Source organism: Lepidochelys kempii, chromosome 22, assembly GCF_965140285.1.
Source record: "Lepidochelys kempii isolate rLepKem1 chromosome 22, rLepKem1.hap1, whole genome shotgun sequence".
NCBI classification, from domain to species: domain Eukaryota; kingdom Metazoa; phylum Chordata; order Testudines; family Cheloniidae; genus Lepidochelys; species Lepidochelys kempii.
Window position 1 is genome coordinate 17,711,498 of NC_136401.1, and position 23,805 is coordinate 17,735,302.

At 43.3% G+C, this 23,805-nt stretch overlaps 1 protein-coding gene across 16 annotated transcripts in view; it reads left to right on the forward strand.

Annotated features, from left to right (window-relative positions):
- The window catches only part of SIK2 (salt inducible kinase 2), a 115,633-nt gene that overhangs the window by 58,723 nt on the left and 33,105 nt on the right, over positions 1 to 23,805 (forward strand). For all 16 annotated transcript variants that reach the window (XM_073321217.2, XM_073321205.2, XM_073321207.2 and 13 more), the window contains one exon: positions 20,139 to 20,263. In XM_073321217.2, coding sequence (XP_073177318.1) covers positions 20,139 to 20,263 — 125 coding nt within the window. The remainder of the gene's footprint in view (positions 1 to 20,138; positions 20,264 to 23,805) is intronic.

Below are 23,805 nucleotides of genomic sequence, written 5' to 3' on the forward strand. Positions count from 1 at the left end.
GAAGCCTATTGATTTTTTTTTTTTTTTACTCTGCATGATTTCATTTTAATAAATTTAGACACAGCAGATGTTACATGCAATGGGATAATTTTGCTGCTTGTTACTTCATTACAATTCTGAGAACCCTTACAGACTGATTTTAGCCCTGACACTCTAGCATAGGGAAGGGTTGGGTGACTCCCTGACTTGGAGAACTGTTGAACTTTTGTCATTATCAGTAGCTGGGGGATATGGAGGGTAGGGGAAAAGGAGTCTCTGTAGTAAGAAGCTGGTTTGTAATGAAGTGAACTTGTCAGTTATGACAAAGTGCAAAAAGACTTTCAGTTGGCTGACAAAGCTGTAGAAATACTCTTTTAAGTTACAAATTCCTATCGCATCATCTTATTGTTGGACTTCCTATCTAGTTTTCCTGCAGTGGCTTAAAAGGCATTGCCATGATGCAGGATGCATCTTGATCTCTGATATTTTTCGTAAGGACAAGGCTGTAGGAATGTGTTAAAGGTGACACTCAACAGATTTTTGTTTTAAATTGGCTTGTTCCTTTTTATTTATGAAGTATAAAGAAGGTGACCTGAAAAGTTTCAGTTTTAAAAAAATGAAAAAGGCAGGGGGATTCTGTTTGTTTTTATACAAGAAATTCAACACCTGTCCGGGCTGGAAGATTATGACTAGAGAACCAGTGAAATGGAAACAAGAGCCAAGAGAATGAAAGTTGAGGGACTGAGAGGGAAAGGGATTTTTATCACTGCTTAATTTTTAACACCTATTTAACAGCATTTTTGGTAACTGAAGCCTTTGTTAAAGTTTCAGCACCCTTACCCTTTTAATAAAGGTGGTAGAGCTCCCAGTAAACATCCCTGAGATCCTGTAGCACGTCACCTTTTACAAGCGAACTACTCCATGAATGAGAACTCCATCTAAAATATGATAGAGAGGGAAGGATTATTTTAGTGCTTTCAGAGAGCTTTCTTGCAATATATACTGTCTGATATGAGAACGGGATTTTTGTGCTAGGCTGAGAAACACTTTTTGTCATCTTGTCTTCTGTACTGGTGGGTTTCTAGGCTCCTGAATTCTGTCATTTGTATTGACAAGTTTCATAAGTAACAACAAAAAGGGAACCGAAATATACTTCAGATCCATAGCAGTGTTAGCATGTCATGTGAAAATTGGTTTTCTTTAGAGATGGATTCTAGGCAGTAATAATAATGCATAAAATATCTACAGGACATACCACAGTAGAGATCATGATTACTAATAATAATAATAGTAAAAGACAAAGCAGAGATGGAGCCCAAAAATCCCCCAGAACTTTATCCCAATTCTTTTGCTCAGCGCCATCTGTAAGTAATTTAATTCCTCTATAGAATGGTGTTTTCTCTCTAATTGAAAAAATAAAAGCTGAAGATGACATTTTCTGCATTAGCTTGTTGATTGTATCACATATCTATGTGGCAATATAAAAAGTAAAAGTCAAAGGGTTCAAAAGATACACTAAGAGAGAGGGCTTTGTAGAGGCAATTCTGTATGATTTTGCAAAGACAGACTTAACTCGAACCCCACAGTTGGATAATAGGATGTATGCACCAAAAATGGGGGTCACCCATCTGTTTGTTTTACTCATCATATAGATTTTGTCAGACAATTGTGGTGATCTAAAATACAGCATATTTACTTTGTTAGCATTAAATACAAATTTTCAAATTTATTTTGAGCAATCCACATCTGTACCATCTAACACTCCTGATTTCCCTTTCCTTGTGGACTGAAAATTTACAGAAAGCTTGAGGAATAAGGTAAACCGAAAGCAATGAAAAGGGAGGTGTATTGAATTTCAATGTGTGGTGCCTGCAGAGCCTGCTTGCCTGCTCCATATTGCTGGTAGAACATTAGGCTATTTCTAGTTACTGGTTTTAAACATACTGGAGGACATTTCTGGTTGAAGAAAGAATGGAAGGATCCTTATTGTTATATTTTGGGTTAAACCTCCATGAAACTTGGGGGTATAACAGCCACCCTTCGTTTCAGATAGTAGGAATAGTTAAGCTCCTTTATGAAATACTAGATGTCTCTTCCCAAAACAAAGGCATGTACATCCAAGGCCACTCATGAATTAGAATTATGTGGGCGGAGGGCTTCACTGGGTATTGTTTGAATAGAAGGTGTTTGGGGATGGGAGACAAGAAACAGAGAAGGAAACTCCAGATGTAACCTGGATAAGTTTGGTGTGTGGTCCTGAGAGAAGCCTGGAGGAAGGGCTTTTGGGTCCATGCTAGCTAAGAGAGATTTGGGACTGAGAGTAAGGAAACGGTCTCCTGTTGTTTGGTTCCTGCGGTGTTCAGGGAAAAAAGGGATTTTGTATATTTTTCTAAATAAACAAGATTACACCAAAGGTACCTGACTCCATCAATTCTTCTCCTAACTGGAATCTGCAAGACCCCAAATTTTTGGCTCGGTGCTCAGGTCAAAAAGGGTAACGCTATAAAACAAGGGAGCAAATGGACAATTAATAGCTGGTTCTTGATGTCACATCCTGTGTATTTCATAACCACACGCATGCATCCTGTAGCCATGAGTGCTGGAACTATTTTTATAGTGAGGGTGCTGAGATCCATTGGACCAAACTGTAAACCCTATAAATAATGGAAACCACTTCAAGCCAGGAGGTGCGGCAGCACGCTCCGCACTCCTAATTCCTGCAGAGCACTATTATGTCACACTAGAATGTCAGCAGCAGCGTCAGATAAACTGTAAAAATGGAAGGCTTTTATTTCAGGTAATATGAAAATGAATAGCATAGTTATTGCAGTAGTCCCCATGTAATTTCGTTGGATATTAAACTTTATTTTATCTTATAAATTTCAATTTTTTGTATGTTTCAGGATTTTGTGTTGAAAATGCATATCTGTTGAAGTTGTCAGGAAACAGGAGGATTTTGCAGTAACTTTGCGTGGAAGTTGGGAGTTTTGGAGTAAGGGACAAAGGGGGCTTTTGGCATGGAAGGCCATTTCAGACTGTGGACCAAGTGCATAAGCTGTACGTTATAATAAATGGTTCAAGTGAAAAAGTTGTTAATGTTCAGAATGAATTTGTATCATTCAGTTTCAGAATTAGCACCCCATTAAAGTTAATGGAGCAATTAACATTGTTCTCTCAGAGCTTTTGGTGACAAAGATACCTGAATTGATATTGAGGGTTTTAGGCAGTTCTCTGAACTTTATTCTACCACTTGGGCAGCTTCATCAAGAGCTCTTCTTGACCTGCTGCTCACAAACTGGGAAGAATTAGTAGGGGAAGCTAAAGTGGATGGGAACCGGGGAGGCAGTAACCATGAGATGGTCGAGTTCAGGATCCTGACACAGGGAAGAAAGGAGAGCAGCAGAATACGGACCCTGGACTTCAGAAAAGCTGACTTTGACTCCCTCAGGGAACTGATGGGTAGGATCCCCTGGGAGAATACCATGAGGGGGAAAGGAGTCCAGGAGAGCTGGCTGTATTTTAAAGAATCCTTATTGAGGTTACAGGGACAAACCATCCCGATGTGTAGAAACAATAGGAAATATGGCAGGCAACCAGCTTGGTTTAACAGTGAAATCCTTGCTGATCTTAAACACAAAAAAGAAGCTTACAAGAAGTGGAAGATTGGACAAATGACCAGGGAAGAGTATAAAAATATTGCTTTGGGCATGCAGGAGTGAAATCAGGAAGGCCAAATCACACCTGGAGTTGCAGCTAGCAAGAGATGTTAAGAGTAACAAGAAGGGTTTCTTCAGGTATGTTAGCAACAAGAAGAAAGTAAAGGAAAGCGTGGGCCCCTTACTGAATGAGGGAGGCAACCTAGTGACAGAGGATGCGGAAAAAGCTAATGAACTCAATGCTTTTTTTGCCTCTGTCTTCACAAACAAGGTCAGCTCCCAGACTACTGCACTGGGCAGCACAGCGTGGGGAGGAAGTGACCAGCCCTCTGTGGAGAAAGAAGTGGTTTGGGACTATTTAGAAAAGCTGGACGAGCACAAGTCCATGGGGCTGGATGTGCTGCATCCGAGAGTGCTAAAGGAGTTGGCGGATGGGACTGCAGAGCCATTGGCCATTATCTTTGAAAACTCATGGCGATCGGGGGAAGTCCTGGACGACTGGAAAAAGGCTAATGTAGTGCCCGTCTTTAAAAAAGGGAAGAAGGAGGATCCTGGGAACTACAGGCCACTCAGCCTCACCTCAGTCCCTGGAAAAATCATGGACCAGGTCCTCAAGGAATCAATTCTGAAGCACTCAGAGGAGAGGAAAGTGATCAGGAACAGTCAGCATGGATTCACCAAGGGCAAGTCATGCCTAACTAATCTAATTGCCTTCTATGACGAGATAACTGGCTCTGTGGATGAGGGGAAAGCAGTGGATGTGTTGTTCCTTGACTTTAGCAAAGCTTTTGACACGGTCTCCCACAGTATTCTTCCCAGGAAGTTAAAGAAGTATGGCTGGATGAATGGACTATAAGGTGGATAGAAAGTTGGCTAGATTGTCGGGTTCAAGGGGTAGTGATCAATGGCTCCATGTCTAGTTGGCAGCCAGTATCAAGTGGAGTGCTCCAAGGGTCGGTCCTGGGGCCGGTTTTGTTCAATATCTTCATAAATGATCTGGAGGATGATGTGGATTGCACCCTCAGCAAGTTTGCAGATGACACTAAACTGGGAGGAAAGGGTAGGGATAGGATACAGAGGGCCCTAGACAAATGAGAGGATTGGGCCAAAAGAAATCTGATGAGGTTCAACAAGGACAAGTGCAGAGTCCTGCACTTCGCACGGAAGAATCCCATGCACCGCTACAGACAAGGGACCGAATGGCTCGGCAGCAGTTCTGCAGAAAAGGACCTAGGGGTTACAGTGGACAAGAAGCTGGATATGAGTCAACAATGTGACCTTGTTGCCAAGAAGGCCAATGGCATTTTGGGATGTATATGTGGGGGCATTGCCAGCAGATCGAGGGACGTGATCGTTCCCCTATATTTGACATTGGTGAGGCCTCATCTGGAGTGCTGTGTCCAGTTTTGGGCCCCACACTACAAAAAGGATGTGGAAAAATTGGAACGAGTCCAGCGGAGGGCAACAAAAATGATTAGGGGACTGGAACACATGAGGAGAGGCTGAGGGAACTGGGATTGTTTAGTCTGCGGAAGAGAAGAATGAGGGGGGATTTGATAGCTGCTTTCAACTACCTGAAAGGGGGTTCCAAAGAGGATGGATTGAGACTGTTCTCAGTGGTAGCTGATGACAGAACAATCTGTAATGGTCTCAAGTTGCAGTGGGGGAGGTTTAGGTTGGATATTAGGAAAAACTTTTTCACTAGGAGGGTGGTGAAACACTGGAATGCGTTACCTAGGGAGGTGGTGGAATCTCCTTCCTTAGATATTTTTAAGGTCAGGCTTGACAAAGCCCTGGCTGGGATGATTTAATTGGGGATCGGTCCTGCTTTGAGCAGGGGGTTGGACTAGATGACCTCCTGAGGTCCCTTCCAACCCTGATATTCTAGGATCAGTACTAGCACTGATAGGACACCCGGAATGGGTTTTTTTGTTTGTTTGTTTTTACCATTGTGTCATCTACACTTGCATTGACCATTGGTAAGGCAAAGTTTTTGTCACAGATATTTTTAGTAGAAGTCGTGGACAGGTCATGGGAAATAAACAAAAATTCACGGTAGCCTGTGACCCTTTTCTGACTTTCACTAAAAATATCCGTGACAAAAGGGGTAGGTGAGTTCAGCACCCACTGCTGCTGGGGCTCCCGGGTCCCCCACTAATGCGGTGCGTGGGAGCTCCGTGGTCCCCCTACCCCTAGGGCTGGGTGGCTGCAGGGTCCCCTCGCCCCGGGCAGCTGGTAGCTGCAGTTGCCCCCAGTTGCAGCTGTGGGGAGTCCCCCCTGGCCGCTGCGGCTGGGCAGATGCAGAGGGTCCACCGTGGCTGGGCAGCTGCGTGTGGTCCCGCCGGCCGCCCGCTGTGGCTGGGCATGCAGGGGGGAGCTGCAAGGGTGGTATTGGCTGGGAGCTCCGGCCCCAGGGCAGAAAATGTCACAGAGGTCAATGGAAGTCACAGATTCTGTTACCTCCATGATATAATTGTAGCCTTAACCATTGGTTTGCAATCTGTTCATGTTTTCTAAGGTTTTCTTTTCAACCATAAGACTTAACAACTTATGATTGTTAACAATTATTACTATTTTTTAGAATGAAAGCTGGTACTTGGGCAAATTTTGCAGCTAGGAATTGCAGCATATGTGGACTTATCTGTCAGTAACTGTACTGAATTAATGAACGTTCTTGGCCTGTTATTTGTGTGGTCTTTCATTTCCTCTTCTGTTCATCTCTCCTTCCCTGCCCCCTCCCTCCATTTTATTTTCTTAATCCTGGTTGAACGTGGCAAACAATAGCACAAAAAACCAGCATAGTTTTTCAGATTTCCTACTCAGGGGTCTGAGCTGCCTTGAAGTTTGTGCTGTATTCAGAGAAGGTCTCCTTTTCATAAATGTCCTTAGAGGAGCAGGGAAGCAAGTTTCCTGCCTCCCTGAACATTCCAGCACAAGCATAACAAAGGCTCACAAAAACCCTATTTCAAAGGCATCCCAGGAGTCCTGCTAGCCAAGGAAAGGTTAGAGACCTGAGCTGTACTAGCATAGGGAATTTCACAGCATGCATTCTCCAGGATTCTTCCCCAGTGGGTCATTTGTACTTAGATGCATGCAAGTTGCTATGTTCTTCGCTGCCTCCAGTCAGCAAATTGAGAAGGAGCAAAAGGAAGCCAGGGGCCGAAATCCCATAGCCTGGTCCTTTCTGTCATGAAAAAAATGTGTATTTTTTTAAAGAGCAAATTAAAGCAGTTGATTATTTTGAGACAGTTCTGCAAAGTCAGAGGAAAACCAGACCCAGCTGATATCTAACCCCAAGGGTGTTTCTATTGTTGTAATGGCATTGGGCTTTTTGTACTAATCCTATGGGCCCTCCCTCTGCTAGTCAGTCCAGCCATTTGGGATATCCAGCCACACATCCAGTTCTGCCATGAAAGAACAAAGAGTCAACTGCTTAGTTGCATTCTTCACAGTAACTTGCTGGTGCATTTCACTAGTTAATTTGCAGCAAATCTGCTTCTGGCTCTTGGGCTCTTATTCTGAAGCTTTTTCTTTTTAGTGGCGGAACACTTCTTGGTCAAATGTAGAAATAGGAATAAAATTGCCCTTTGTGGTTCAGCTCAATGGTGAAGACACTCAGACCCAAAAAACCTGTTCCCAAGAATGCATGCTGAAGTATTTGTGAGATTGTCACCCTTGCTGCTTAGGCTCTCTCCTCTTCATTCCCCCTTCCTCCCCCCCCCCCCCCCCCCCCCCCGCAGGACTGCAAGTTACAGGTTTTTTATTTAAAGTTGCTCCAAAAAAACGACAGAGAGAAGTCCAAGGAACTTTTCTCAACAGGGATCTTTATGTAAGGTAAGTAAATATTGATCCTAGGGAGCAATGAATCTGAGCTGATTGTTCTAGGGGATTAACTTCCAGATTTTTTTATATATAAATAAATCCAAACTCAAAGTGCGTCCTAAATAACAAATGTACATATATTAACAAGGCCCTCCATTTTTATTTTATTTTGTTTAAAATTACCAGGGAATTTATCATATGTTCATTACAAAAAATTTAAAATGGGTGAAAATCGGTGCAAAAAATTATCAGTTTTCTGAGTAAGCATTTGGGTTAATATTGGGGGATGGGAGAACAGAAAAAAGCAACAAATAGAGAAAAGTAAGGGTATTGAAAGTAAAAAGTTTAGTGCTGTGGTTGATTTCATGAACTGTACATTAACAGTACATGCACATATGCACACGTGTATGTATGTTGCCTTACTTTAACATACAGCCTTGTATTTACACTTTCACTAATTTATTATTAACATAAACGCACCTACCCAATACTTTGAATTTCCTTAACATAATCAGTATTTTCATGTACTTGAGTGATCCAAAATTGGGGTGAAAACTAGTAAAAACCAAATCGCTTTTACAAAACCTGGGAATTTTCTGGTAAAAATGGAAAACAAAGGGTCTTCTATATTGACTAGATAAAATGTCTGCTTGGGGAGGGATGGGTTAGAGCTATTACACTAATGCATTCTCCTTCAGATTTTACCCTGCATTATTTTTTAGTGCTAACCAGACAGTCCCCTTTGTTCTTATCAGAAACTGTTTGCCTCAGAAAAAAGTCAAACTATTTTTTTTATTCTTTGATTTTACTTGGTTTTGAAGGGTCTGTGAGGGCCAGAGTGCAGATTATTGACTGCTTGTGCACTGTGGCTCCACCAAATAAAATCTGTGTGCTCTGTAAAGGTCTGTGGAAAATAAGCACAGCTTTGAACTAGGATGAAACAATGAGAAGCTCTCTGTATACTTCCAGCCCATGAGAGCTTGGATTAGTATCTTTTATAGACTGAGAATCTGTAGAGATCACATGAACTTGATCGCAATTGTGGTTGAACCATATCAGGTAGGAGTGACTATTATTTTGAAGTAGAGTGCGCTGCTGGCTTGTCTTGCTGGTGGACAGTAAAATATGCATTGACGTCAGAATGGCTGATCAGTATTCAGTTCATGAAGTGGGTCAGGTTTGATTCTACCACACTCATACCTTTCCTTTATCAGCACACCTCTCACAATTATCTCCTTCATTCATATTACCATCATAACTAAAGATCCGTGTGCCTCCATGAAGCCAGGAAGGTTGAATTCTGTTGGTAATTTTTAAAAAGTGGATTAATTTAACCCTGAAGCTATTTGCTCTTCAGCAGGAGGATTTTTAAATCTGTGAATTACAGCTCACCTCAGAGTGTTGGATGCACAGCAAAAATTGCGGAGGTTCTCTTATTTCTGAGAAATGGCTTCCATTTTTCAGTCTGAAAACTGGTTTAAAACCTTACCCCATTGTCTCCTTTTTTAACAGACGCTCATTTAAATGATATAAACACACAAATTACACCTCTTTGATTCAAGATTTTTATTTTTTTTTTTAGTTTAAGTAGTTTATTATTTTAAAGGGGTAACCAGGAAAAGAAATAAAATGCCAAGATCGTTCAGACTAACATTTGTAGGCTGCAGAAACATACAGTTTATACAACTGAAAACAAAACTGTGAATGATCCTATATCTGAAGCACAGATGCGGGCAAAGGTTAAGAAGATAAAGATCACTCCATTGTATAATCTCAGCCCTTATAGCGGGTACAATTGGAGCCCTCCTAAGATTCTCAGGATGACATATGCTCTATGAAAGGCTTTCTCTTGAAGAACACTAATATTCTTTAAATCTGATTGCTAGATCTGGAACAAGAAATATTAACAAAATTCATGTTATATTAAAAGGATTATCTCTGATCCAGGATGAAGTCTGATTATAATGGAACAGCACTTACAAAACACACAAACATAGAAATGAAGAAAAAACCTATTGTTTGTTTTTGTATTTACTTGAGTACCAGTCACTCTAATGCTCTTATCAAAGCAAACCAATCAAACTAAAAATAAATAAATCAAACAGCCCAATGGTATACCTTAAATGTGAAGCCATATACAATGCTCTGTTTACATCTGGGTGGGGTTATTTTTTGGTCCAAATACATTTTTAACAATAGTATTAATACATGGGTTTTATTTTTTAAAAATTAGAAGAAAATAATAGAAACCTAGAGAAAATAAGAGAGGGGTAGTTTTAATTACAAAGATATGGCCCAACAACTGACATTGAACACTTATCCAAACAGGTAATTATCTTGTCCAACAGTGGAATGTGTTGGATTTGTAAAGATCTGAGCTATTTGCTGGAATATGTATCCCTAAGTGTCTGAGATTTTTGTTACATGAAGAAGTCCAATCTGAGTTAGTAGGTGTCTGACTTGGGCTGTACCCTATTGCTAATGCATGCCATTTTTCAACACTTACTTTAAAATCAGAGAGATATGTATGTTCCTCAGGAACTGAAGGGGAAGGAATTGAGGTTGTAGGATTTGAGATAAAAAGCAGTAGGTAATCTGCATATATGGCAACTCTGCACTCAGTGTTGTTCAGAGAGAAACCTTGAAAAACATCTAGTGTTTGGGATCAGCAAGATAGTGGACAACACTGTCTAGTACCGTTCTTCAGAAAATAAGATTGAGATTTGCCACCATTAATCAAAAGGGACGTTCTTGGGGAATCTATAAAATGGCTCTATCCATGACATAAGCTTCTCCCTAAATCCTGTGGAAAAGAGGTACTGCTACCCACACCACTCAGTCACAGTCTGTCTTAGCATCTGGGATCGTATAAATTTTGGATGTGCCATGCCATTGACCAAATGGGGAGCAGGAGGTTAAAGCCTTGCAAGGGCCATGCTGTCTTGTTATAAAACCTACTTGCCCTTGGTGTAGATTTAGTGAATATTTCATAAAAACAATGAAGTATTTGGTGTTATAATGTAAATACTTTACAGAGTTCTGAGAGAGGAGAATCTCAGGAATCCTTCATGCCCTAGAAAGACACATTTGTTACACCTGACCAATCCAGTGTAAAGGCCCTCTCTCTCCTTTTGTTGTTCAGAAAACCCAAGTTACAGTTGAGTAACCTTTATTTTAATGGTCTCTACAGAGCTCTGGCCTTATCTGGATCCCTTCATGGATTCATTAAGATGCTTACTGAAAAATTAGCACTGCATACAAGAGAATGGTTTATATGGACCTCTGTATTGTTATAAACAACTAGTTTAATTTTTTCAAGACAAGGCTGTCTGGAGGTATTCTGGCACCTTTTATAAAACTTTGAGCTTAAAATGATATGAATACAGCAACATACTCTAGTAAGTACCCAGAGTGGAAACAGGTAGTACATCAGAACATAGTCTAAATTAGTTAAAAAGAATTAAAAAAACCTTCAAACTAAGGCTCTGCCTACACTACACATGTTACAGCAGCATAGCTGCGATGGTGCAGACACTTCCTACATCGGCAGAAGGGGATGCATCTGAGGAAGTGAGCTGTAGCTCACGAAAGCTTGTGCTCTAATAAATTGGTTAGTCTCTAAGGTGCCACAAGTACTCCTTTTCTTTTTGCGAATACAGACTAACACGGCTGTTACTCTGAAACCTTTCATCAGTATAGTTATCCTCACTCCGAAAACAAGAACTATGCTGGAGAGGACCCTGAAGGATGCCATCCTCTGCCAGTATGTGGAAAACCTGAAGCGGAAGCCGGACCAGGGCAAGGTGTTCGAGGTGACTTGCAAAGTAGGACACCAGCAACCACTTCCTCCTGAGGGGCAGCTTCACCCAGTTTGCTGACTGGAGATTCATCTACAGGGCCTGGCTCAACTGCGTTCCACTGAATGGAGCTGTCCGCTACGGGAATCGGGACAAGCGATATAGGTAGTGCGGCTATACCAGCGAGACACCACCCCATGCCCTGTGTAGTTGCAAGCCCCACTCCAGAGCCTGGCAGCTGCAACACAACATCCAAGATCGCCTGGTCAGAGCCATCCCGCCACCCGTAGGGAAGGTTGCCGTGAATTCCACCATTCCCGGAACCGACAGCCAACTGCAACCTGACATCGTTCTCACCAATGAGGACCGGAGGAAGATCATCATGGTGGATGTCACAGTGCCCTTCGAGAACAGGATCCCAGGCTTCCATGATGTCCAAGGTCGAAAGGTGGAGAAATACTCCCCTCTGGCCAACACCTTGAGAGCTAGGGGTTACCAAGTTCAGACACGTGCTGATCGTCTGAGCCTTTTGTGCATGGGACCCCAGTAACAAGCGAGTGTTGCGGGAATGCAGAATCAGTCAACGCTACGCTCGGCTGATGCGGCAACTCATGGTGTCGGACACCATCAGATGGTCGAGGGACATCTACATAGAACACATCACCGGACGTCAGCAAACTAAGGAGGGATGAGCTGGAGTGCCAGTGAAAAAGTAACTGAAAGATTCCCTGATAGATTATTTCCTAAATGGACAACCTATCCCAATTCTCAGTTACTGAGGGACAGTCTCCATTCATTGATATATTTTGCTTTCCACAACCAAATCTCTGAACAACTTCTCATGACTGATGTACCTGAATACTTGGATGCTAATATCCAAACTGTATTCTTAAATTTATTCACCTAAATTTGGTTATTGCTGATTATATACACTGTGTATCATATGACTTTTAAAAACAAACTCTGTATTTGTGGATAATCTAAGTGCTATACCCAGATGTACAGACTCTCTTTTCTCAACCTACGTATTATATAATTTGTGTTTAACATTAGCCTTTGTGTGTGTGGTTTTGGTGAGGGGGTGAGAGAACCTGGATTTGTGCAGGAAATGGCCCAACTTGATTATCATGCACATTGTGTAAAGAGTTGTCACTTTGGATGGGCTGTCACCAGCAGGAGAGTGAATTTGTGTGGGGGGGTGGAGGGTGAGTAAACCTGGATTTGTGCTGGAAATGGCCCAACCTGATGATCACTTTAGATAAGCTATTACCAGCAGGACAGTGGGGTGGGAGGAGGTATTGTTTCATATTCTCTGCGTGTATATAAAGTCTGCTGCAGTTTCCACGGTATGCATCCGATGAAGTGAGCTGTAGCTCACGAAAGCTCATGCTCAAATAAATTGGTTAGTCTCTAAGGTGCCACAAGTACTCCTTTTCTTAATAAAATTGTTAATCCAGCTCTCTGAGAGGCAGTAGATAGACAGGTCATCAGCCTACACTTGGGCTTAGGCTGACCTAATTATGGCATGCAGGGCGTGAATGTCTTCATAACCCTGAGTGACATAGCTAGGTTGATGTAATCTTTAAGTGCAGACCAGGCCTAATTTTTGCTTTCCTTGGGAATTGTAACAGTACCTTGTAGATTTTTCTGCAAGACAAGTCACTGTAATTTTACCCCTTTGAAAGTACGTGTGGTCTGATATGGAAAATTCCTAACAATGGCACCTGAACAACACTGCAATTCCTGGCAAAAGACTGGTGTCTGTCTGAAGCGCTAAGAGTCTCTTGGAGATCTTAACTGATCTGACAAATTCAAGATAACTAGGGGAGAGTTCAGACTTAATGACACCTATACAGATGGCAAAATGCTTCTGAGGAAAGAGATTGCCTCATGTCTCCTAAAGTCAAGGTTGCTAAGCCAATAATGTGTGAAGAAAAACTGTGTCAAAGTGAATTAAAAATTTCACAACACCAGTCTGGCTGTGATCGGATTAAGGCAGGCGAGAAACAGTGACTGGGTGGTTGTTTTTCATTTATACTATTTTCTTAAGTATTTATCACAACTTATTTTGCAATTATTGGGTCTCGGGAAGGGAGAAGGGGAAATGTGGCATGAACTTTACATTCTGTGCTTTGCGCTGAGATACAGAGTTCCAGTTGATATTGATCCTTTGCCCCTCCAGCTGAGAATGATGTACCACAGTGCCATTGAAAAGAGAGGCTGCTTGCGTGCCTGTCTGGCCAGCCTGTCAGGCTTTTTGCATGTTTTCAAAATGTGATGTTGTCATAGATCCACAAGATATGCCATGCCTCTGACCTTTATACAATCTTTCTGGAAGCGTATGTGATAGGCCCTGGGCCTCCACTCTTCACAAGGGGGGGAGCCCTGTGACTCCAAGACTGGATTTTTGGCTTCAGCACCTCTGTTTCTCAGTGTGACTCCTTGAACTGGTCCAAATGAGCTTGGACCCCTCTTAGGAGACTTCCCCTCTTAGGAGCAATGCAGCCAGCAGATATTTGCAGTGATACAGGACAGTCTTTTCAAAACAAAACATTATTTGTGAACTGGAATACGATATTTAGTGACAGTGATGATGCAAAGCCTAAATGCATGTCCTGCTCTAACTTGCCAGCTCATCCTTACTTAGTTACGTGGGGCCGGCCCCTCTGGGTACATCTAGACAGCAAAAAACAAACAAACAAACAAAAACAAATAAAAGATTGGCAATGAGTCATATAGCCTGGGTCAACTATGGGGCTAAAAATAGCAGACATGTGGGCTCGGGCTGGAGACGAGACTTCGAACCCAGCAAAGAGGGAGGGATTCGGGAGCACAGGCTCTGAGACTCTCTCCCCTTCAGGCTCCACCCCAAACCCGAACATCTACCCTGCTATTTTTAGTTTTGCAGTGCAAGCCCCACTAGCTCAAATCAGTTGACCCAGGCTCTGAGACTCACTGCCACGTGTCTTTTTTTGCCGTGTAGATGTACCCTCTTTGTCCTGGCCTGGAAGACAGTTGGGCGGTGCTTTCCTGTAGCAAACCTCCCTGTCCCTGCCCAGTGGTCCCAGATTGAATTATTCCATTTGCTGGAAGAGCAGGATTCTTACTGCCCTCTCCTGGTATTTTAGCTCTTCGTCTGGAGTGAGTCCCAGTCACGCTACATTCTCATGTATGCCCTCCTCCCTTGGGAAGGAGTTGTGGTCAGACAAGTAATTATCCATCCATATCCATCAGGTCCCTTTGTCTGGCAGTTAACAGTTATGCAGTCTTTAAAAGTTAATGGTCCAGCCATGGGTCTCCATTGTGTCTCCCAAGGTAGCTCTCTTCATATGTTGAGAGTTCTTGATAGTCCAATCATACCAACCTCGACATGTCTACAGGATCCGCATCTGGTCAATTCATTGCATATTCCCCCTTCTCTGGAAAGAAATAAACGCCTTCCTACCAAAGGGGCAGCAATAAAATAGTAGTGAGTGGGGAAGCTAAGTCACACAGACACTTCATAAAAATAATACAGAAATTTTCCATGTTTTCCGCAGACATTTTTCAATTTGACAATTCTGTGCAAAAGACTGACACAGAGAAGATGATTGATATGTAATGACGAACAGATGGATGCATGGATTTTAAAGCCAGAAGGGGCCATTGTGATTATCTAATCTGACTTCCTTCATGATAGACGCTATAGGATGTTACCTACTAATTGCTGCACAAACCTAATAATTTGTGGTTCAACTACAGCATATCTTCTAGAAACAGATCTAATCTTAATTCAAAGATTCCAAGCAATGGCTAATCCACCATATGCTACATTTCCGTTTTATGAGATGGTCTGTTTGATTTATAATAAAGATGGCTCATGCTGTATTCCTAATCCAATAATTAAATGCCAATTGAAGGTTCCCATAGTGTTCATATACAGAGGTTTTGAAGGAAGAGAGAATTATTCTTTTCTTCTACAAAAATGAAAAGTGTTCTAGTATTTGAATTCTGGTAGCTCCATCAATGTGTTAGGGCTGTTCAAACTCCTGTGAAGACATAATCCCTCTTGTGAAGAGCTAACTATCTGAGAAGACAAGTAGTCTATGAAATAAAGAGGAGCAGTATAAAACACAGTCAGAATGTATATGTTTCCCCCACACACACACACACACACTAAAAATCCATAATCCTCAAATACCCTTTTGACTTAACCAGAGTTAACTGGCTATATTCTTGTAGGCATTTTGACAGAGGTGGGTCTGGAGGAGAGAGATGAAGAAGGCGGTAGTGGCCTTCTAGAACAGTTGAGGGAGAGTATTCAATTCATAAAGGCAGCCCATTCATTGACACCTCTTACTCTTGTTTCCCAACAAGAGAACCCTGGGATATGATTCGTGTCTGTTTTGTTATTGGTGGGAATATTGGGTATGGTTAATTTTGAGATGGGGAGAGGGTGACTTAATGCAATATCAAAGCAAATTAGAATTCCAATGTTGTGATGATTGTTGGTGGTGGTTGGTTATGAATAAAAATGCCACCAAATGCTTACCTTTAGTCTTGTCCTTCTCTCGTGACTGCAAGTTCTGTGGTGTGTCTTGAACAGGATGGATGGCTTATATAAAGAAGAAAATCAATTTGAGCAGTGCATGAGACAATGATAAAGAAATAGGTGGGGACCATATGGTTACAGCTGAGCAAAAAGGCACAAGGCTAATGTTTATAAAAGGAAACTGGAGTTGGCAGTTCCACTTGAGTTCTGATGTGTTGGAGTCATCTGAGTGTGGTGTTCCTTGAGCACATCATGTGAATCAGAGATGATACAAAGGTTGCCCACAATCTACTTAATGAAATGGTATGTAAATGTTAGAGAGGGTGGAGCAAAGCATCATTTCAGGAATATCACTGGATTTCTGTGCTTGGGAATGTCCAGACAAAGGTTCTAAGGAGAGAGACACTGATTTCTGCTTTATGCTTAGGAAATGATCAGCCACTTAATCATGATGGGTTCTGGTCTAGGCTCTGCTACTAACTCAGTGTGTGATCTTGGGCAAGTCAGTTAATATCTGTCTCATATATTCCTCATCTGTAAAATAGGGATATTTATTATCAAAACAACCCCTATAAGGTAAGACAAGCTGAATAATAAATGCTTTGAGATTCTTGGATGGAAGGCGTATACTATAAAGGCGCAAAGTATTATTAAACTTCATGTAACAAGGAGTGACGTCAGTTCAGAACTAGTCTTAAGTGTAAGTTAGTGTAGACATTTACTTCCTGTGTCTGTGTCCAGTACCAAACCCAAGATAACAGTGGGTGAGTGAAAGGAGGAGAGGGATAAGGCAAGGAGGAAATGGTATGGATTGCGTTTGTAGTGTGACTGAACTACACACTTCAACTGCTCATGTGGATCAGATAAGCCACAAAACATGCCATATTAAAAGACCAGTTTATGGGAGGAATTCCCCTTGAATCATCATACTTGGTGAATATTGACTTAATGTTTGCATCACCTTAAACCATTTTTCCTGCGCAGTGATTTCAATATTGTGATCTACAGAGAGCTGACTGGCCATGTGGCATTGGCTTTCTTTGTTCCCAGCTGCTATATTTAATTAATAAACAGCAAAAAAAAACATTGACTATTTTGCAGATGGTACTTTCCACAGAGCAGTTGTTGTAGCTACTAATGGTGCTATGCTATCACGAATGGAAGTGGGGGTATCTAGGAGACAGTCTTTCTATTAAGATGTAATCGACACTATGAAAAAGCTTGTGACTCCCCTGATATTACAGGAATCTTGTTTAAGTTCTCTGTGACCCACTGACTCAGATTTTATTGGTTCAGTGCTTGATTCTACTGAATTTCATAAAAAAAACAACAACACGATTGATGCATTACAGTAATAAAGTTAGAGAAATTGAATGAGCTCTAAGGGTATGTCCACACTGCTATTTTTAGCACTCTAGTTCAAGCCCTGCTCCTTGTCTATCTAGGGTGGGAGGCTCACTCCCAGCTGCAGTGTAGACATACCCTAGGAGAATCTTGTAGCCTTATGTTAGATAAATGCACATACCTTTACTCTACACTGAAAATAAATCTTGCAATTCCAACTCCACGTATGTGCCATTCCAGAGCAAGGTTAGTTTTACTTAAAATTGTCAATTCCTCTTACTGTGGGATTAAGCTTGTGTTTTCATATAGTTAACAGTAACACTGTGTTGCTGTGCTTGTGACTTGCAGGGTCTTTATATGGTTTTGTAGCACAGGTCATATGAGGCGAAAGCTGAGTCCTTTCCCAAACATAATACAACATATGCAAATAGAGCAAAATGAAGTGGTATCCGTGGTACCTGCACAATGTCTACTAACCAGTGTGTTTATCAGTGAAGCTATCTGCTGATCACTGCCACATGCTATTCACATGCCTCTGAGGTATTCAGTGGTTGATAGGACTAAATCAACAGCCTGATTACTGTAAATCAACACTGTTGACTTTCACAAAATTCCCCAACACACTAGTGTACAGTTACACATTAAAAGCTCAGCTACTTAGGAGGGTAAAGCTTTATCACCTGAAAAAATACAAGCTGAAATCTTATATTGTATGACTTGTTATTCTCTGGAAAAGTTAGCAGGATCACTGCTTCAAGGAGCAGAACCAGGCTTTAGTTTCCTACAAAGATACAGCCCACTAGTTAACATTAAAGTTAGGGTTTGTCTAACTCTTGAAAAGGTATTTAAACAAAGAATATGTTCATCCTGCTCCCCCTTGCACCTTCGAGTTTTTTCTTCCTCTTTGAGTGCCAACAGTGATTTACTCCATACAGAATGTACTGACGGGTTCAGGGCCCAACGACCTAACTCTTCAAATTGGTATATGAAAAAACTGTCTCCCTCGCAAAGCAAGAAAGAAATCCTGGCCCCACTGAAGTCAATGGCAAAACCTCCACTGATTTTATTGGAGTCAGAATTTCACAAGAGATGAGCAGGTGCATTGCAGTGGAGGTTTATTTTTAAAAATGTAGTAATAAATAGCTTAGCACCACTTTGTGGGTTAGCAATGAGTGGCTTTGTTGAAGGAAGGAGTTTGGAGGAGGAACTTGAAACAGGTGTGCCAGGAGGAGGAAGAGGGGTGTTACAAAGGAGTATGGAAGAAGGCAATGAAGTGTGGAGAGAGTAAAGGGAGAAAGAAGGATAGCTAGAAGTAAGAGCAGAGAGGCAGATCAGAGTTATGCTGAGCATTGAAGATGTTGACTAGGAAGTGTGTGTGTAAAGGCAGAAGAGAGCCAGAGGGCTGACATGGATTGTGGCAATGGACACACAACATTCCCCACATTTTGTTTTATTTATCTGGTGGCACCTTGAGGATGGGTGTATTTTGTCCCTGCTGTCCTGAATTAGTCATTCATTTAGCTGAAGACCCGGATACCCACTGTACATGCACAGACAAGCTGATGGCACATAACTGCTCTCTTAAAGTCAAAGTTAATAGCTATTCCAAAGCAGCCTTTCCAGAGACGTTGTCAAAGTCCAAATCAGCAGTCAAAGCCTGAAAGGGACATCAGCTTAAAAATTACACTGAATGTTTTTGTACCTACTGTTACATGTAACCGCTATGATTACTAGAACTGAGAGAGAGTGGAGCAAACACATTTTCTCTCTTTTTTTCCCCCAGTTTGTTTACTTTGAGCATCTGTTAGCACTTCATTGGCCGCTGTCGGAACACAGGATATTGGGCTAGATGGACCTTTGGACTGACCCAGCATGGCTGTTCTTATGTTTGTATTAAGTCAGCTCGGAGAGGCAGCATTTCCCAATGGGATAGGTCATCGGACTGGGATTAAGGAGTCCCAGGTTCTATGCCTTAGGTTCTTTACCACTGAAGAGCTGTGTGCCCTTGGTCAAATCACTTTCCTTCTCTGAGCCTCTAGTTCCCCTCCCACCCTTGTCAGTCTTGTCTGTTTAGACTGTAAGCCCTTCAAGGCACAGATGTGTGTGTACAGTCCATAGCATATAATAATAAATCCTTATTATAGTCAGTAATTCATCTGCTCTGTTCAATTTTTTTTTAGATACTAGAATAATGTGATAGTAAAACCACACAAACTGGAAAGTAAGCAATGGGGGAAGTTGTGTAGAATCTGAAACTTTTTTTTAACTATGTCTCTTTAAGTAGTTATCTGTGCATTTTGGATTTTGAATTTTTTAGGATTGCATGTAAGATTTAAAAGTTCCAAAATGTGGTCACTTTTTTAGGCCATAAAGAACACTTTTTTTTAAAATTGCAGAGTTGTCCAAAAGTGAGTGTTCAGTTGCAGAGCCCCCTTTTAGCAACAAATGGTTGTAGACAGGCCAGTGGCAGGCTTCCTCGCCAATACAAGGCCCTGTGTGTTTTCACATACTTGCTGTTTTTGGAGGTGGGAAGAAGGAACTCTGCCAAAGTTGATGCCATGATTGTCAACATTGGTTGTACACCCTGAGTGTGCTCAGGGCTAAAGAAAGCCTAGCTTAGAGAAAGCCAAGGAGCTCTCGAGTTCAGTATTGAATCTCAGACATTTACAGGTGAGTAAGTAGGCTCAGCACACATAGCCTGGTTGCCATTCTCTCATTTAATTAGACGATTACATTGTTATAATGCCAGATTTACCCCAGTGGTAAAAATTAACCACTAGGTTGTGCTGGTTGGGATGGGGGCTAATTGTGCAGTTACCTTTAAGAATTAGCAGTCTGCACTGTGAGTGAAAAGTAGAGTAACAGTCTCTGGTTTCTGCAAGAAATATAGAGCTATGACTGAAAGTGGGCCTTTAGGCTCAGTCAGTGCATATCTGCATCAGATCATTGGTTTGGACGCAGGTTTAAAAATGTAGATGTGTTAAAATAATTTTTTTTCTTTCCCTACAGATTTTGGGTTTGGAAATTTCTATAAAAGTGGTGAGCCTCTGACCACCTGGTGTGGAAGCCCCCCGTATGCAGCCCCGGAAGTCTTTGAAGGGCAGCAGTATGAAGGACCCCAACTGGATATCTGGGTATCTTTATTTTATTTACTAGATTAAAATCATCTTTTAGAAATTAAGATTGTAATCACCTCTGAATTTCATTTAGGCCACAAGACAGGCTGTTCCCCTCTGGCTTTATTTTTCTAGACCAAGTCACAAAATGATCTTAAGACCCAATAGTTTTGAAGCATAGAACCTTGCTTTGTAAAGTCACTTTGAATGCCAGGTTGGCATTAAGGTTACATAGTACGTGCACGTGAAGTCACTGCAAGAAATAATTTAGCTAATCCAAAAAGCTGTCACTGTTCCTTGCTGAATGTGCGGTGGTTCTTCGAGTGCTTGCTCATGTCCATTCCAGTTAGGTGTGCGTGCGCGATTGTCAGAAGGTTTTCCCTCTAGCAGTACCCGTCAGGTCAGCTGTGGAGCCCCGTGGAGTGGCGCCTTTATGGCAGCGTATATAGGTCCCTACCGACCGGCCACCTGCTCTGTTCCTTCTTACCACCAGTGACGGTTGTCACAAGTGCCTACTTAGCAGTCTTTCTTCAAATAGTTGTTGTAAATAGTTACCCATTAGTGTTAATTAGTTGAATAGTACTTAGCTGGGGGATCTTCCCCGATTCCCTTTCCCCCGGGACTAGGGCTTTAAGCCCTGTGAGAAGTGCGTGAAGCCTATGCCATGCGGCGATCCGCACGACTCCTGCCTCAGGTGCCTCGCGGAGGGTCATCAGGCGGATATGTGCAAGATTTGTAGGGGCTTTAAGCCCAGAACAAAGAAGGAGAGAGACTCTCACCTGCAGCTCCTCCTAATGGAATCTGCACTTTGCCAACGGCCGGTGCCGAAGACAGCAGCGGCAGCCTCGGTGCGCACTGCACCGGCATCCGTGCAGGAACACTTGGCAACGAGGAAGGACTCCAATAAGGAGCATCGGCACTGCTTCCCAGCCCCGAGGCCCAGCTCCACATTTCAACACGTTCACAATTGCCGGTGCCACATAAGAAAGCTATCAGGGGCCGCTCACCGGCACGGCACACCAGTGAGGTGCATCCTGTGTTGGGACACCCCAAACCTGGCCAGCAAGTCCTGTAGCCGTCAACTCTGGCTGTGACAGGGGGGATGTTGAGTCCGGTGCGGGTAGACTCTCCGGTGCCGGAGGACTTGGCTGGAGAAGACCTCCATCTTCCTTCCATACCGGACACATTGGAAGTGGCACGGGATCTGATCGCCATGACGGCTCAATCCCTGGGCCTGCTGGCACATGCCCCGGCACCACCACCTACCACAGCTCCGACAATGACGGCACCGAAGGCAGCACCGATGACGGCTCTGCCCCCCATCAGACATAGGGGCAAGCCCACACTGATGGGCCATCACTCATCCTCGCCGCGGCACCAATCTCTGGCACCGTCAGATTCTGCTCCGTTTTGGTCTGCATCTAAGTACTCCTCTGAGTTGGAGGTGGAATCCTATGCCGTTCCCGGCACCACTCAAGAAGCGATGCACCCCAACCAGTGCCAATGGTGTCATGGCCTCCCCAGTGGCAGGGGCTGGTGCATTGGCCCTTCTGGACTCCAGGGGCCTACCATCAGGCCCAGGGGCCGGACTCGAGGGCGACTTTGGTGGTCTCGGGAGCCCATCGGACTCAAGGGATCCAGGAGTGCGGGCTGCGTCCCTAGAGGAAGACCTGGGGCAATCCGACCCTTAGACGGGAGCTGTTGTCGCTCCACCCTTGGTGCAAGGAAGGACACCTATAGCTGATGCACCTGAAACTACCCTGGTGAGCATCAGAGAACCGGAAGGGCAAGAGGACCCAATCCCTCCCTGGGCATCTTCATCCACCTCGCCCGATGAGGCGATGGCAGGGACAACTACCTCTCTGCCAGCAATGGACACCAGGGCCCATCAGGACCTCCTTCGACGGGTGGCGCAAAACTTGAACCTACAGGCTGAGGAGGTCACAGAGGATTCAGCCCCAATGGTTGATATCCTGGCTCCTGAGGAGCCCTCTAGGGTGGCCCTTCCTCTTATTAAGACCATTGTAAATATAACTAAGGTGCTCTGGCAGACTCCGGCCTCTGTCCCACCAACAGCTAAAGGGGTAGAACACTGATATTTTGTTCCACAGAAGGGGCATAGCACCTCTTCACCCATCCCCAGCCGGGCACATTAGTGGTGGACGCCGCCAATCACACGGAGCAGCAAGGACAGCCGGGTCCCACTCTGAAGACCAAGGAGGCCAAGAAGCTGGACCTCTTTGGTCACAAGGCGCTGACATGTGAGCCCCCTTACACTGTCTTTTATAAAGACACGGTGCAACTACGCCCACACCCTGTGTTTCTTCCTTTGGTAGTCTCTCAATTCCATATAAATCAGGACATTTTCCTACCTTTGTTCCCAAGCCGCATGCCAATACCAGAGATAGCATGCTTCATTCCTTGGATGTGAGACGCGCCTTGGCTTTCTATATCAAATGCACAAAGCCATTTTGGAAGTCCCCACAGCTCTTCATCACTGTCGCAGAGAGGATGAAAGGGCTTCCCATCTCCTCCTAACGCATGTCATCCTGGATCACGTCATGCATCAGAACTTCCTATGACTTGGCCAAGATTCCAGCCCTGACATTGACAATGCACTCTGCAAGAGCTCAGGCATCATCTGCCACTTTCCTAGCTCAAGTGCCCATTCAGGATATATGCAGGGCAGCCACATGGTCCTCTAGCCACACCTTCACTTCACATGACGCAATTTTGCAACAATCCGGAGATGACGCAGCGTTTGGCAGTGCTGCAATCTGTGACCAGATGAACTCTGACCCCTCCTCCAAGAGTATGGCCTTGGTAGTCACCTAATTGGAATGGACATGAGCAAGCACTCGAAGAAAAAATGGCTACTCACCTCTCGTAACTGTTCTTCAAGATGTGTTGCTCATGTCCATTCCAAATTCCGTCCGCCTCCCCTCTGTCAGAGTATTCCAGCAAGAAGGAACTGAGCAGGCGGCGGGTCGGCAGGGACCTATATACACCATCATAAAGGCGCCACTTCAGGGGGCTCCACAGCAGACCCAACGGGTACCGCTAGAGGAAAAACTTTTCAACAATCGTGCACATGAATATCTAATTGGAATGGACATGAGCAACTCATCTCGAAGAACAACACTTACGAGAGGTAGGTAACCGTTTTTCCTGAATAGGTTCTTTGTATGAATGTCCCTGCTTCACTGCACTGCTTCCTTCTCCTGCAGGAGTTCACGATGTAAATTGTTGATGAGTCTGAGTCACTAACACAGTGGGGAGGGAGCTGCCGGCTGCCCTCTCTCTGAGTTGAGAGAGAGAAGCAGCTATGTGTCCCGTGCCATTCTGCTGCAGGCAGATTCATATTGTTGAATCGGTGTATGTGTTTCCCTGCTTGCTGCTCTAATGGAAGAGGACGGAGAGAACAACCAAAATCGCATGAAGTGAAAGAGGGAGAAACATGCACCGAGCAGGGTTTTTGCACTCTTCAATGCACTGTCAAACATGAGACTTTTCATTCTTTGTTTTTAATCTAATTTTAGTGGTCTGGTCTTGATGATGAT